At 47.4% G+C, this 14992-nt stretch overlaps 2 protein-coding genes across 12 annotated transcripts in view; both read right to left on the reverse strand.

Annotated features, from left to right (window-relative positions):
* Positions 1 to 768: 768 nt before the first annotated feature.
* LOC307240505 (uncharacterized protein) lies at positions 769 to 5034 on the reverse strand. Its single transcript, XM_080014305.1, has 2 exons — positions 3879 to 5034; positions 769 to 2908 (listed from the first exon to the last, which is right to left on the reverse strand). The coding sequence occupies exons 1-2, from the start codon at positions 4318 to 4320 to the stop codon at positions 1068 to 1070; spliced, it is 2283 nt and encodes a 760-aa protein (XP_079870431.1). The 5' UTR covers positions 4321 to 5034; the 3' UTR covers positions 769 to 1067.
* Positions 5035 to 14935: 9901 nt separating this feature from the next.
* LOC307240074 (uncharacterized protein) overlaps positions 14936 to 14992 on the reverse strand; it is a 25300-nt gene continuing 25243 nt past the window's right edge. For all 11 annotated transcript variants that reach the window (XM_080013674.1, XM_080013670.1, XM_080013678.1 and 8 more), the window contains one exon: positions 14936 to 14992. This exon is cut by the window's right edge and continues 884 nt beyond it. The gene's annotated coding sequence lies outside the window, so the exon portion shown is untranslated.

Consider the following 14992-nt stretch of genomic DNA (forward strand, 5'->3'; position numbering starts at 1 on the left):
ATGGACTCCTTGGTGATTATGTTCGGTTTGTGAGCCGACGTCAGCTCGCTCGCCCGCTCCTTTTTTTTTCCCCCGTAGCGACTCTAGACTTTCGAGTCATTTATAAGACTCGTTCGCTACGACCGAAACATTCCCGAGCCTTGCACCGCCATGCCGAATCCGTCCTTCCGCCCCGAATCCCATGTCGACCCCAGAGAAATGTTCACATTTCCAGAAAGATGTGACAGAGAAGACATTCAAAGAGAAGAAGGTATTGATGAGTCGTCTGGGACGGCGTGCGCGCCTTTACAATTACCATCTTCTCGCCCCAGCGGTACTACGAGACGAGGTGGCCGAGTGGTTAAGGCGATGGACTGCTAATCCATTGTGCTCTGCACGCGTGGGTTCGAATCCCATCCTCGTCGACAAACTTTTCCATCGGCGCATCGACCGCAACATAATTATTATTTAGTTATTTGCGCGCTGCGTTTTGCGAGGCGTCCGAAACGGGAGCGAGTTAGTCGGCGTCCGCACAGGGCTGCGGTCCCATTTAAAATCTCGCGATAGACTGGAGCCAATCCAGTGAGGGCACGGCTTTTTGTACTACCCCCCCCCCCCCAAAAAAAATAGAATAGCCTCCATCTACAGTCCTCAGTTTGTCTCTGATGTCCCTTTCCCGATAATAACCACCACAGAAGACACACACACACACACACACACGCACTTCATCTGTCCATCATACGATCATATACATTGCTTGTGCAATAGACGCATATTAGAAACCACACGTTATTGAATTGGTTTATTGGTTTTATTGAAATAAAAAAAACGACAAGAAAAATGTGAGGGAGAAAAAAAAATGAGAGTGTACTTATTTACAAGGTTTGTGCAACGTTAAATTGAAGAAATGTGGTCGACTTCAGTAATCGGCTTTCAGCCAACAGTATCTAATCGGGCATGTGTGTTTGGCTGTCTCTCCATCTGATGTTGTCTTTGTGTGTGTGTGTGTGTGTGTGTGTGTGTGTGTGCACGGGGAGGGGTGTGGGTTGTGTCTGTGTGTGCAGTTGTGTGTGTATTAATTCCAGGGTTCATGCGTGGGCCTTGCCGTTCCTCCGGTCGGGGGGTGTCGAAGGGAGGATCCAGCGATAGCAGTCTGAGAAGCTCTGGCTCTTGTCCACAGCACAGCTGGTGCAGTAGACGATTCCCAAAGCCAGCATCACCACAAGAAACGCACACAAGGGGACCAGAAGGGCCACCAGCATCCAGCTCTTGTCATGCTTTCGCTTTCCCGCGGTAGACCCGTTCTCTACCTCCCCTGTACCGTCCACGTTCCCTGTACCAACCGCCTGTCCCTGTCCAGGGTTTGCCTCCTCTGTCCCTGTCCATGTGCCGCTCTCAGGCACCGATTCTGCCCCAACCTTAACCACCGTCCCAGTAGCTGAGCCAGACCCATTTGCGATCTCATTTCCAGCCCTCGTTTCAGATTTATCCCCACCCCGATCCTCTGTAGTCTCTGTCCTAAACTCAGCCTCATTATCCAACTGTTTGCCGGTGTTGTCATGTTGCGTCGGGGCTGGGACAGTGTGACGTTGTCCAGGGGAGAGGGCCTCCCACTGGTTTAGGTGATCATCAGGGGTCGGTTCACCAGGAGGGTCTGTGAGCCAATCAGAATCAAAGTCCGGGTCAGTCTCAAAGTTTGGGTCAGGGGTGAACGAGGTGAACCAGGGAAGGTCGTGACTGGGGTTTGAGTCTGAGTTAGGGTGCTCATATTGGTTGTGGTCAGCATCAGAGTCCAAGGTGGCATCATGGACTGTGTCGATTGGGTCAGGGGTCAGAGTTGAGTACTCTTCATCTTCAGGCAGAGGCTGGCAGGAGAGTCCATCGGACTGCAGGTCATAACCATCATCGCAATAACACTGGTATCCCCCTTCGTAGTTCCGGCACTGCTGTTGACAGGGGGATCCCCTTACACACTCATCGACATCCTCACACTCCCCTGCACTCCCCTGTTCGTAACCGGGGTTACAGAGGCACTTGAAGGATCCCACCGTGTTTTCGCAGCTACCCTGACAGCTGCCTTCATCAAGGCACTCGTCCATATCCGCACATTCGCCCTCATCGTCCGGCTGGTATCCCGGATAACAGGCACAGTGGAAGGTCCCTTGAGTGTTGACGCAAAGCTGCAGGCACGGCTGCTGACGACACTCGTCCACATCAGAACAGCCTCGCCCATCCCGACTCACTTGGTAGCCCGGGGGGCAGGTGCAGCGCACGCCCCGCGTCGTTTCCACACAGTTGTACTCACATCCAGCCTCCACACAGGCTGAGTTGACGGGGGGCTGGTCTGTGGGGTGGAAGGCCTCAGGATCGGGTGAGTCGGTTTGGCTGATGGGGTCAGGCTTACAAGTGTATCCGTCCTCGTCCAACGTGAAACCCTCAGTACAGTAACAGTAGTAGTCTGTGTCTGTGTTCTGGCAGTGCTGCTCACAGCCGTGGTCCCCATTACACCAGTCCTGATTTTGAGGCACTGTGTTCGATGAACAGAGCGGGGCCTCCCTGGACCAGCCCACGGTTTTATTGCCCGTCTGCATGCACAATGTGCTCTTGGAAGTATCTGCAGGGCAGGGCATAACGGCCATGGACCCAAAAGGAATGTGAGTCAGTCGGTTGCTGTGGAGGTTGAACGGGGTGGTGTATAGTGCCGGGCCTCCTCCCTCGTTCTCCAGGGGTGGGCACATGCCTTTGTAGTTGTACTGGCAAACGTAACCATCAAGCCCCAGCCCACATGAGCCGTCGAGCCAGCGGAAGTTGTCACTACTCTCGCGTGAAGACTCAGTGGTGTGCACGGTCATTGCCACGCAGCGAGGTGCCGCACATGCACTCGCGGCCTCCTCACGTAGCCAGTTGGTGTACTTTCCATTCTGGTCGCCTGTCAAACAATAAAAACAATGTCAAAGGTCAAGATATTTTGGAATTTCTGTTGTTGTTATTACTATCGTTTCCACCCAATTTTAAATCTAAAGTTGAAACTACCTGGCAAATCGCATCTCATTCTTGCTGAAATGTAAATATATACTCTATTGGTGGACCAAGATAGGACCTTCAAGTAATATAAGTAATTACATGTATCTGTTGCATTTTGGACTGGATTTGGTGAATGACTAAATCAGATTTAGAGTGTGGTAAGGTAAGGGAAGGGATTGAATTCCCCTGTCTCGTCTGGTCAGTTTTTGTAAAAAGAATCAACAGATTTAATGCATTAACCATCCAGCTATTGCAGGGTGTTGGAGGCTGGCTTGAGTGGTCAAGGTCTGGAGAAGAACTTAGGGGCGGGGAAAGTTAATAATAATAAAAATGGATGTGTTTCATTTCACATCTAATTAAGTCATTTTGTAACCCTCAACTTGATTCACTGATGTTTTTCAAACATCACATGAGAGTAGCGTAAACTTTAGGGATCATAAAAGTCTGAAGTGATTGGTAAAGAGAAAATGTTTTTGTTGTGGTCAGTTGGCATACACTAATTTGACAGTAAAATGTCTTAAGAGCTCCCTTGTGTGCATCCAGCATGCACATTTATGATAATAACGAGGATGTAGGGGCTTTAAATAAGGCTTTTCTGCAGCATTCAGCGTACAAAGATTAATAATAGAATAAAGTAATATTCAGTTAGTTGTTACATTTTAACAAACGTATTCTCAGCAAGGCTGAGAGTCAGGGTGGAATTCTTGAATTATTGGCTGAGTCCCATCATCATTAACAATTAACGCAGAGGGGAACGATGTTTGATTGGCTGCCTTTATCTGACTAGAAATGTTAATTAAAAGACAAACTTTAAAATTTGCAGAAAATCATTGCCCTCAGTGAAGGGGTCAAAGACCAAAGGTGAGAGTTCGTGCCTGTAACCCAGACGAATCCTCGGAGAGGTCTGGTGGTGGAGCACTGCCGTGGTGATCGGTGCAGTCCGATCCAAAGGCGAAGACGCACCCTGGTTCCCTGCGGCTCCAAAGAAGACAGAAGCTTGTGGACCACACCCGCCGCCTCATTACTATGCAGCGTTGCCAGGGTCCCACCACGCTCCCGGCAGCTGCGACCAGCCTCCCGGAAGGTTCTGCGCTGAAGGAAAACCGCAAAGCATCCCTCCTGATGACATACTCCATCGTCAGCCAGCTGACCGTCCCCTGGACTCTGGCCTCGGCTTCCAGGGGCCACACAGATGGCCAGCAGAAAGAGCACCCAGGGGAGACTCATAATGCTGCTGCTGCTGCTGTTGCTGCTGCTGCTGCTGCTTCTGCTCCTGCTGCTGCTGCTGCTGGTCTCTCGCATTCTCCGATGACACATCAGAGTTCAAGTTGAGTCTAGACCAACATTCAAATTACTGCCAACTATCGCACAGTGAATCGTCCCTGTCAGAAATGTTTCTGCCGCAATTTTAGACTTTTCTGACCTCTGAATTGCTTGGCTGACCTTCACTGTCTGACCCAAATCCACCCCCTCTAATGGCTATTCCAAACGCCGCCTTACCAACCCAGACTTTTTATACTTTTTCTAACCTCTTAATATAATATTTGCTTCACAAAAAATTATTATTGACCTCTTCACACCAGCCAACTTTTCTCGGACAAATCTAGAACAGACCAATTCCAAAAGTCGTATAGTTTAAGCCCTAAGACTAGTAGCCTTACAGTGCAGCATCAGCCAGCCCCCTCTCATCAGAACCACCACTGGTGTCCTCACAGAATCAAACAAACTGTGCCGTAGAATAGAGTCCAGCAGACCGCAGCATAAATTACTTGAAAACCGTTAGAGTCCAATAGAATTCCAGCCCAGAAATCCGGACCACAGCCCGGTCCGGTCCGGTGAAGTCTGATGAAGTTGATCAGTGGGGTCCTAATGAAGTGTCACGGGGGTTCAGGAGAGTCTCCTGGATGTGGGAGTTCAGCTGAGTCCAGCAGAGTTCACCGAAGCTCCTGAAAGAACCTCTGGAAGGGCGGATTTTCTCAGAAAGGTCCTCACCTATCTGGTGTCGCCTTGGCTCCTCACTTTGTGCAGTGTTGGCTCTGGGACTGAACCTAGAAGGAAAGAAAATGGAATGGGGGTTGGTTGGGGGGTGGGCGGTTGTGGGGGGGGCGGTGGAGGAGGAGGCTACGTAGAGGAAAAAGAATTGTGTGTTTTTGAAAGAGGGGGCTGGGAGCTTGTGGAAGGGTATGAGGGGGAGTCTTGGGGTGAGAAGGGGGTGATCGTGCGGGGGTGGCAGGATTGAAACGCTCGGTATTATGAGAACCATACGGTACCATTTTGTCCCCCTATTTTGCCTATGCCTGCACGTGCGCGCCTCTTCTTCTTCTGTACACACGTCCGTACACACACACACACACACACACAGACACACACACACACACACACACACACACACACACACAAGTCTATGCACACATACGTATAGTCTTCAAGAAGTGCACACTGCCCAGCATCCACGGGAGTGGAAACTGTTTGTCAGCCCAGTCAGAAGTAGGAATGGTCTATTTTTCTTTCTTCTTTGTATTCTGTATATATTTAATCGAGTCTTCCCCTGACCTTTTCTTTTAAATTATTTTTCTCACTATTTCTGACTCCCTTGAACTCATGAGCCAGCGACACATTTTCATGATTCAATGTTAACATTCGGGGAAGGAATAGGAGTATCTTATGGCAAAGGTGAGTAAGTAAGTAAGTATGTGTGTCTGTGTGTGTGTGTGAGCACAATATGTGCATAGTTGTTCTTTCGGTGTGTGTGTGTGTGTGCTCCAGCGACTACTTCCCTGGGGAATCTGGAGGCAGAGGAAACAGGAAATGCCAGATGTGCATCAACCTGACCTTTCAACTCTCTAACTGGGGTGCAGGAGCAGAGAGTGGAGGTGCCTTCATCACCGTTTGATACAGCATGGGCTCCTCACCGCAGTCAAACACAGGCATTGGATTTTCCACTGAAGAATATGATTTTTTTTTTCTTTCCATGTAACTATGCAGCGGCCAATGCCAAAAAACGATTAAATAAAGCCACTAGCCACTATTATGGGGTTCAAGCCCAGGGATAGGAATGTTGGACTTTAGATTCAAGGCTCCAATGCACAATGAACAGTGTGAGCCATTCAATTCATATTCTGTTATCTCTCTGTTTTAAAGCAAAGTGTGAAATGGCAGCTCACTTGCTCTTCCATATAAAGCTGACCGCATCTCCCTCGATTTGCTACTGTTTGAAGGGATAAACAGATTTGTTATATCGCTAAATTGGGAAAAGACCGAAGTTGGTGTTGTCATGACATGCGCTCAGTCGAATCCAACGATCAGCATTTTTGAGCTGGTTTTTTTTTTTGCAAGTGTTGTGGTTAACACTGAATGATGAGATGGAAATGTCTCGCCTGGAAATGTATCTGTGAGGAATTGGTTTTTGAGACTCGGTCTGTGTTCTGTCAGTGCTCAGCAGATGAGTCCGCTGGCCGTGGCCTATTGGCGTTGGCAGACAGAGTATATACACGCTAACTATCTGAAGTCTTTCCAGTTATGTAACAACCGCTACCACATTGAACCGGCAGAGTCTAGCTACAACGTTGTCGGAAGGAATGAGAGAGAGAGAGATAGAGAGGGAGAGAGAGGGCGAGGGAGGTGGGGAACAAACCCTGAGGACTCAGGATCCCAGGAACCTCCAGAACCATTAGGTCCTACAGGGATAGCTCTCCATCTGCAGCTCTCCTCCTCTGCCCATTGTACTGTACTTTTCTTTCTTTCTTTCTTTCTTCCCTCCCTCGCCATTCCTTGTCACCACCTGTTCTCTTTTTCATCTCAGCCCCCCGTCCCCCGCCCACCCCATCCATCTCATTTCTCTCTAATTTCTAATAATTCTCGAAATGGAATGGAAGTAACTCATTTCAACTACTCACATACAGTAGCTGTGATTGGGGTTGTCTGTGTGTACTTTTTGAATGTTTGTCTTAGTCTTACTTTAAAGATCCTCCTTAACCTTATTTTCTCTGATGCACTGAGTTGGTCAGTGGGTTTATCTCTAGAATGAACTCACGGTTTCTGTGACTGTATTCTCTCTCTTTCCACCGCGGACCTTTCTCCCTTTCATCCATCTTTGGCCGGGTCTCTAATTTCCCCGGCGCCCATCCTTCATCATCCTCTCTTGTTTACACTCCTCCTTCTCTCCTCCCCCTCTCCCCCCCCTGGATCCCTTCCTTTCTAATCTCTTTTTCTGTCTCCCTGTGGTGTCTGAATTCAGGAGTCTCCACTCACCTCTCCCTGATTCTCCCCAAAGTCTAGTTTCAGCCCCAGCCTCCAGCCCCCTCCGTCTGTTTATTCTATCGTTCCGCTCGGTTGACCCCGCCTCCTTTTTGGACAGCCACGCCCCGAGAGACACATTCCCAGAATGTAGGCCTAATTGATGGAGCAGAGCTCTCTATCGCAGACGGTGCACACTGGAGTCCCTCGCTCCACATTAATGTGCAAGTACAGTGCCTCCTGGCTGCTCCATCTATTAACCCAATTCCCAACAATGGAACAGACACACGTCTTTGCCATATTCCGTTACAGGACACTGAGGCAAAGCCTTTTTTTTGAGTTGATCAAATTTGAACTTTTACTTTTTTGATAGCCCATCAAATGCTGATACTCAGTTGCGTTTTTTTTTGTGTGTGTATATATAGATCTAACTATCTGTTTGTCTATCTACCATATTAACCAAAATGTGTGGTCTGGTAAAGTAGCGTTTCAGCTGTAACGTCTGAAATACAGAAGGACACGTTAGCCGATCTGATTTCACGCACGCACGCACGCACAAACAAACAAGAGCAGACTCGGATACACAAGCACAGACCTTTTCACTCACACACACACACACACACACACACACACACACGCATGCACACGGCGACACACACTGAAGCAATTAGCTGTGGCCCTGTGGTCAAATAACGGGGGGGGTGGGGGGGGGGAGGATTTTTGTGGAGTGAAGGAAAAAGAAGATACTTTCATCCGCTCTTTCGACGATGCCCATATGTTTCATCTTTTTCATAGCCAGAATAAATGCCCCTTCTTCCACGCCATCAGCAGACCCCGACTGCTCTCTCTATGCGCAGTCTTCACATGGATTAAATATGTGACAGTTGCTGCATAAGAAATCCGCTGGCGCTGAAATCCGCTCGCCGCTGGGAATAAAAAGAGGAAATGATAAAACTATTTCCGGGGACGTGCTAATCGGGCATGCAAACATGTACAGTATTTGTGCGTGCTGTATAGTATGCAGTTCTGCGAAAAGCATCGTGGAACCTTTCATGAGACCTTGTCAAATTAGTCCCGTCATGGCTCAGGCAGAAAGTGTGTGTCTCGGGAAGCCGTTAAGAGGGGAGACGACAGAGCTTTGCTTCAAATAAATCTAAAATAGTGTGTGCTGTATGAGAAAGACATTACTAGACGCCAAAAGTAAGGTTTGCATTTAAAGGGGGGGAAAAACTGCTGAGAGAGAGAGAGAGAGAGAGGGGGGAGAGAAAGGAAAATAAACAGAGAAACACTAGAGAGACAGAGAGAGAGAACTGGGAAAGGATAATTCTTGACACATTATTCCTTTTCCAGATGATACTGTCAACTTTTCCGTAGATCATAACCACGCATGCTTGCACACACGCACACACACTCACACACACACACACACACACACACACACACACACACACACGCAAGGCTGTCTCTGAAAAATTCAATATGTTATGTCTATTTGTGTGTTTTACGTGTATGTGCGCAACATTTAGTGTGTGTGTGTGTGTCACTCCACTTGAAAGAGACAGGAACAACAGTGTCAGAGAGTGACTCATGTGGAGGTCCTTGGAGAGAGACTGATTGGATAGGAACTTTATTGTCCACTTACAATCGACAACATACACCACAGGGAGCCACATCCCCACACACCTCACTCACACTGTGGAATATTTCTCCGCTCAATTCACCCCATCCAGGCATTGAATTGAATTGCCACCATATCCACCAACCCCCACTCTGCTCGCTCTCTCTCTCTCTCTCTCTCTCTCTCTCTCTCTCTCTCTCTCCCCCCTTCTCCCTCTCTCTGCTTAGCAGCTCAAAAGCAAACGATCAAAGCCAGCAACGAAACAACACCGTGGGGACGGTAAACTAAATACGCCTTAATCGGCCTCTCCAGACAGCAAAAGCGGAGTAGCTTAGAAGGGTTAGTATAGAAGTATGTAAATGCTCCTCATCAAACATTTTTGCCCCTAACTCCACATTTATGTACGTGCTAGTTCGAATCTTGGATATTAGCCCTCATTTTTAAGTCTTGAGTCTTGCCTCTGAACAGGGCAACTTATCCCCAGCAGCGGCAAAAGCAGCTCAAGACCAGAGGAAGATCTCTCCATTTCCAGGTGCGACGCATGGGAATGTCTCAGTAGGATAGACTATCTCTTGTAGTCATTGGATGCAACAAAATGTGTCCTCTACATTTGACTTATCCTACACCTAGGAGCAGTGGACAGCCACTGGGACCAACTCCAGCTCTTTTGCCAGCAGCACAAACCGGAGTATTATACCCCGAACGTAGGTTCCTTTTGATGGTGGGAGGTAAAACGGAGGAAACCCACGCAAACTCAACTCCTCGCAGAAAGGACCTGGGGCGGGCAAGATTCGAAGCTTATCGCTGTGAGGATACATTGCTAACCACGGCACGGTGGCTTAGTGGCCTTGCGTCGTTGTTCAAGGGTACATCTGGTTGCCTCCCCATCTCCTCCTTCAAGCCATCGTTTTCACCCTCTATAAGTGCGTTTACATGCATTTGAATAAGCCAATGACAATCAGGTCAAGGCAATATTCAGAATATTACAACTGTCACATAAACGTTTTACCCGGATTGTTTTACTCGAGTTAAACTCGAAATAGGCACAAGCACGACCAGATTAACAGTCCTGGATTTCTTCTCAATCAGTCGATTTTTTTTGTGACATGTGAACACCTTAAACTGTTGTGATCATAAATATAGAGAGATATTTGGATGGGCGCAAGAACCGAAATGGGGACGTATTCAAAAAAGTGGGAGGACTGTGGACGGAGCGTTTTTCCGGATGGTAGAGTGAGTACTTCCACTCAATAACCCCTACGCCACCCACTGTGTAAACTCGGGTTTTTCTCACCCAACTATTGACCTTACTCTGGGTATTTAATGCATGTAAACACACTGAGAGAAAGTTCTACTGTTGTGGTCTCCAGGGGCTATCAAACCTCCCGCTCCCTCTGGGTAATATATAAAACCTCTGGTGGAAATCCGGGGTCACACACACACACACACAACTTTATGTGCATGCCAGTCACCTCTGACCCCTGCATCACCAGCGCTACGCTAGCACGCTCCAGAGAGACACGAACCAAAGCTCGCGCTGGCGGCTGCTGCAGGCACATTAGGCTCGTGGCTGGCTGCCGGATTAAAACCAGCGGTTTATTCCCAGCAATGGTCGGAAGTTAAATCCAAGCTGTGAGCTCATGCGAATGGAAATAAACCTTTTATTGGGAATTGTCCCTTCCCTTTATACTAGCTCGTCCTATACTTAACAAGGGACATGTGTGGGGAATTAATTGCCCGATGAGTAATATGAAATATGCTACGTGAGGTAAAATATACTGTAATGATTCCTCTGTTGTATACAGTTACACACACACACACGCCACTGACAGGTGAAGTGAATAATATTGCTCATCTCGTTCCAATGGCACCTGTCAAGGGGTGGGATGTACTGTATTAGGCTCAAGTGAACAGTCAGTTCTTGAAGTCGATGTGTTGGAAGCAGAAAAAATGGGCAAGCGTAAGGATCTGAACGACTTTGACATGGGACAAATTGTGATGGCCAAACGACAGGTCTTGTGGGGTGCTCCGGCTATGCAGAGGTTAGTACCTACCAGAAGTGGTCCAAGGAAGGACAACCAGTGATAGGGTCATGGCCACCTATGGGCTCATTGATGCGCGTGGGGAGTGAAGTCTAGCCTGCCTGGTCCAATCCCACAGAAGAGCTCCTGCAGCACAAATTACTGAAAAAGTTAATGCTGCTATGATAGAAAGGTGTCAGAACACAGTGCGTCGCAGCTTGCTGCGTATGGGGCTGCGTAGCTGCAGTCAGTGTCCATGTTGACCCCTGTCCACCGCCGAAAATGCCTACAATTGTCACATGAGGTTCAGAATTGGACCAATGGAAGAAGGTGGCCTGGTCTGATGAATCTCTGTGGCAGTTGCGCCACCCAAGTGGCGTTTTCAGGGCCCTCCGGCACAGAGACAGGGGTTGTTAACGCCAGTTTATTGAAGAGAGAAGGCTAGGTGGAATTAGCCAGGAGCAGATGGAACATGTCATAACAGGGCTCCCATCCTGAGTGGGTGCGTGTGTGTGTGTGTGTGTGTGCGTGTGTGTGTGTGTGTGTGTGTGTGTGTGTGTGTGTGTGTGTGTGTGTGTGTGTGTGTGTGTGTGTGTGTGTGTGTGTGCGTGTGTGTGGGGATGGGGTTTATAAACATGCTGCTTGTTAGCCCAACCAATGAGCATCAGGTGTAGATGCTTAAACCATCCACACACCACATATCCCCAACACCAACACACTGAGGTCAGGAAGAAGCAGAGAACGAAAATGAAAAAAAATGTGTGACAAAGACTGACACAGGGCTGCTACACCTAAAACTACAGACTCTGACCCAGGGTTCCTATACCTTAAATCATAAAAACACCAGACTCTGAAACAGGGTTCCCATACCTTATACAAACAAATGTCCAAAAGAAAGCTAACGGGTCCCCTTCCAGAGGACCTGGGTTCCCCAGAGCAGCACGGTCGACTGGCCTCCTTCCACCAGGGCTCCCTTCCGGAGAGCGTGGGGCGTCGGGCCGCTGCGCTGGCTGGTGACGGCGTGGCCGGACTTGGCTGCTGCGGGGGCTGCTTGGAGGGGTGGCCTGGCTGCTGGGCTGCTGGATGGTCCCGGCGATGCCTGCTGGGCGGAGAAGCTAGCTGCCAGCGGTTACCTGTGGTGGTTGCTGCGCTGCTTCTCCCCTGGTCCTCCGCCGGACTCCCTAGGTGCTGCTGCTGCCAGTCGGGAGAGGGTTGAGAGGGTTGGTGCTTTTTGAACCGCTGGTGGTCGTCAGAGCTGTTTTGGCGGCACGAGGGGGAGCTACACAATATTATATTAGTGGTGGTTTTAATGTTGTGGTCGACTGGTGCATACGTAGACATTTTTAAAGAGCCATCACCACCGACCCAGAATGACCTGGAAGCCTCCTCTCCTTTCACCCTCTGCTCTCCTCCTCCTCCTCTCGCCCTCCTCCACCTCCCTCCTTTTCCCCTCCTCTCCTCCACTCCCCTCATCATCTCTCCTACTCCCCTCTCCCCGTCTCCCCTGCTCCTCCTCTCCTCTTCCCCTCTCCCCTCTCTTCCACTCCTCTTCTCCTACTCCTACTCCTCCCCTCCCCTCCCCTCTCCTCACCTTCCCTCTCCCACACTTACTCTAGTTGACCCCCTCTCTTTCTTCTCTCCACTACTTCCTCCTTTTCTTAATTTTTTTTAATTATTATTATGAAAAACCCACTTTATCGGTGCTTGCGCACATTCATTTGCGTCTCTGATGGGCTTACTAACAACAAACTGTGAAATAAGAGAAAACCCAGTCAGTTTTTTTTTGTGAGCTGCTATTGTCAGAGAACATCTTATTCAACAAGCCGTTTCTGATCGGTGGCTCCTTGCTACGTCACTTGCAGACAAACTAGAATTAGATCCGCCCACCCCCCCCATCTGAGTAACTCCACCCACAGCTGGAGAACTCCCAAGCGCCGCCGGACCCCCTAAGCATGGGAACTGCTCGGTGGGCTGCACAGACCAGCACAAATCTTTTAACAGAAAGAGTAATTCATGGAGTGCTGCGGGAATAAGTCCCACAACCCGGAAATGGGTGAGCATTCCGGCACTTCCTTTTCCCTCGTCCCGAAGTCAATGGGTTTTTTGAACGGGTTTTTGGCTAGATGCCTGAAATAAGGTCTGTGGTTTACACAATCTTAAGAGATTTTCGCGTTTTGTTCTACGACATAAAATACGTCAGTAAATACCCCACTGGTGAAGTTTAAAGCTTTTACGTGTCTTAAAAAAGGGGGTTGCTAACAAGTGGCTAAATGGGACTGCCGAGGTTGTCGAGGACATTAAACGTCATCTCGCCGAACACGGAAAGTCATATACTCACTAGTCCGCCTCTACAGCCTCTAGTTGTGTTTATACCTGCGCTCTTGCAAACTATTCTAAGTCAAACTTTCCGAGCTTTTGTAGAAGAGGTGAGTGCACAAAATCTAATTAACGGAACATCACTACTCATGCTCAAAACCCATTGGCTCCCAGAACTATTGAGAACAGAGGTTTATAGAGGCATGTTAGAATGGCTAGAATGCATAATCTGAGTGGTATTTTCAGCAAAAAACTTCAAAGACATGTTTTGGGGACCCCAGAGACCTATATTAACTTTTTGAAACTGAGTATAATAGCACCCTTTTTTTTTTCTTCTTCTGATTGTCAGAGAACTGGTAACTTCCTCTCAGCTGCCTGCGACCATTGGACACCCATCCATAGTTGTATTTATTCCATGCCTCCATATAGTATAGACATACTCTGCCCGCTTTATTACTGTAGGTTCAGCCAGTCTGTGCCAACACACACACACACACACACACACACACACACACACACACACACACACACACACACACACACACACACACACACACAAACACAGTGCTCTTCCAGCCAGGCAGAGTTGTACTGGAGTTCAATTTCAATACAGCAGGAAATATTTTCAGCTGTGCAGGAAATGTCTCATGCTTCTGCTGCTCCAAAAAGTGCTTGGGTCCTCCCTTTCTTGTGCATGCACACACACACACACACACACACACACACACACACACACACACACACACATACACACATCCGCAAGACCTCATGTCTATACACGCACAGCAGATGTGATATAAAAATCTTATTCAATCTTTAATTTTCTCTTACCTTTTTCCCACCCTCTCCCTCTCTCTCTCTCTCTCTTTTTAAATCTATTTTTAAACTCGCTTTTTTTCTCACCGTCTTTAATTTTCTCTCTCGCTCTCTGTCTCTCGCACTCTGATTTATTTTTATTTTTTTTGTACTTGTAGCATTGGAATCACAGTAAATATTACATAAATTAAATAAAAGGGTTTTAAATCTCTATCTCTCTCTTTCTTTCACTGGACCTTTCAGAAGGATGTCTAGTATTGTCTTCAAGTCTTTAAGGGCTTGGGCCACATACTGAACTGAACCATTCTGCTGAACAGAGGTATTTCACTTCATGGAAAAAATATAAAATAAATAAACGAAATAACAAAATATGCAGAGCAATGGCCAAATCTCTAAAATCGATTCAATAATTGTTAATTATGCAAAAAAAAAAATCTAAATTATATTGTGGAATAAAAACATTTATTATCCAATGTACAGATAAAATATATAAGCCTTACAGACCAGAGATGATGGTGATATTATACAAATTCTAAAATAAAAAATAAAGGAAGACCCACACTAAAAGAGCTTTGTCCAATCACAATGTCCTAAACTCTACCACCCAATGCCAAAGATATGCATTACAAAATCACCACATGTGGAAGTAATAAAAAAAAAAGATCCAGAATATTGCTTTCACCAAGTCTAAAAATATATTCTTTTATACGTGTCTCTGCATCAGTTATATTATGCCTCGGCTTTCTGACATTTCACCTTATGATGCAATTGCACCTGTATACCTTTATTCCAAACAACAACGTACGCTAAGAAGAAATGTATTTATAACTAAGTGTCTCTTTTTGCTCAGTTCCACATGTCAAACACCGTAAATAATTGTACTGTGGGAACAGAAAGATAAATAACACAATAATCCAAACGGAAATATCAAGCAGTGTTTAATCAATTACATTGTCATTGTAATCAGCATTTGACATCATTG

Source organism: Zeus faber, assembly GCF_960531495.2.
Source record: "Zeus faber genome assembly, chromosome: 14".
In the NCBI taxonomy this organism is placed as follows: domain Eukaryota; kingdom Metazoa; phylum Chordata; class Actinopteri; order Zeiformes; family Zeidae; genus Zeus; species Zeus faber.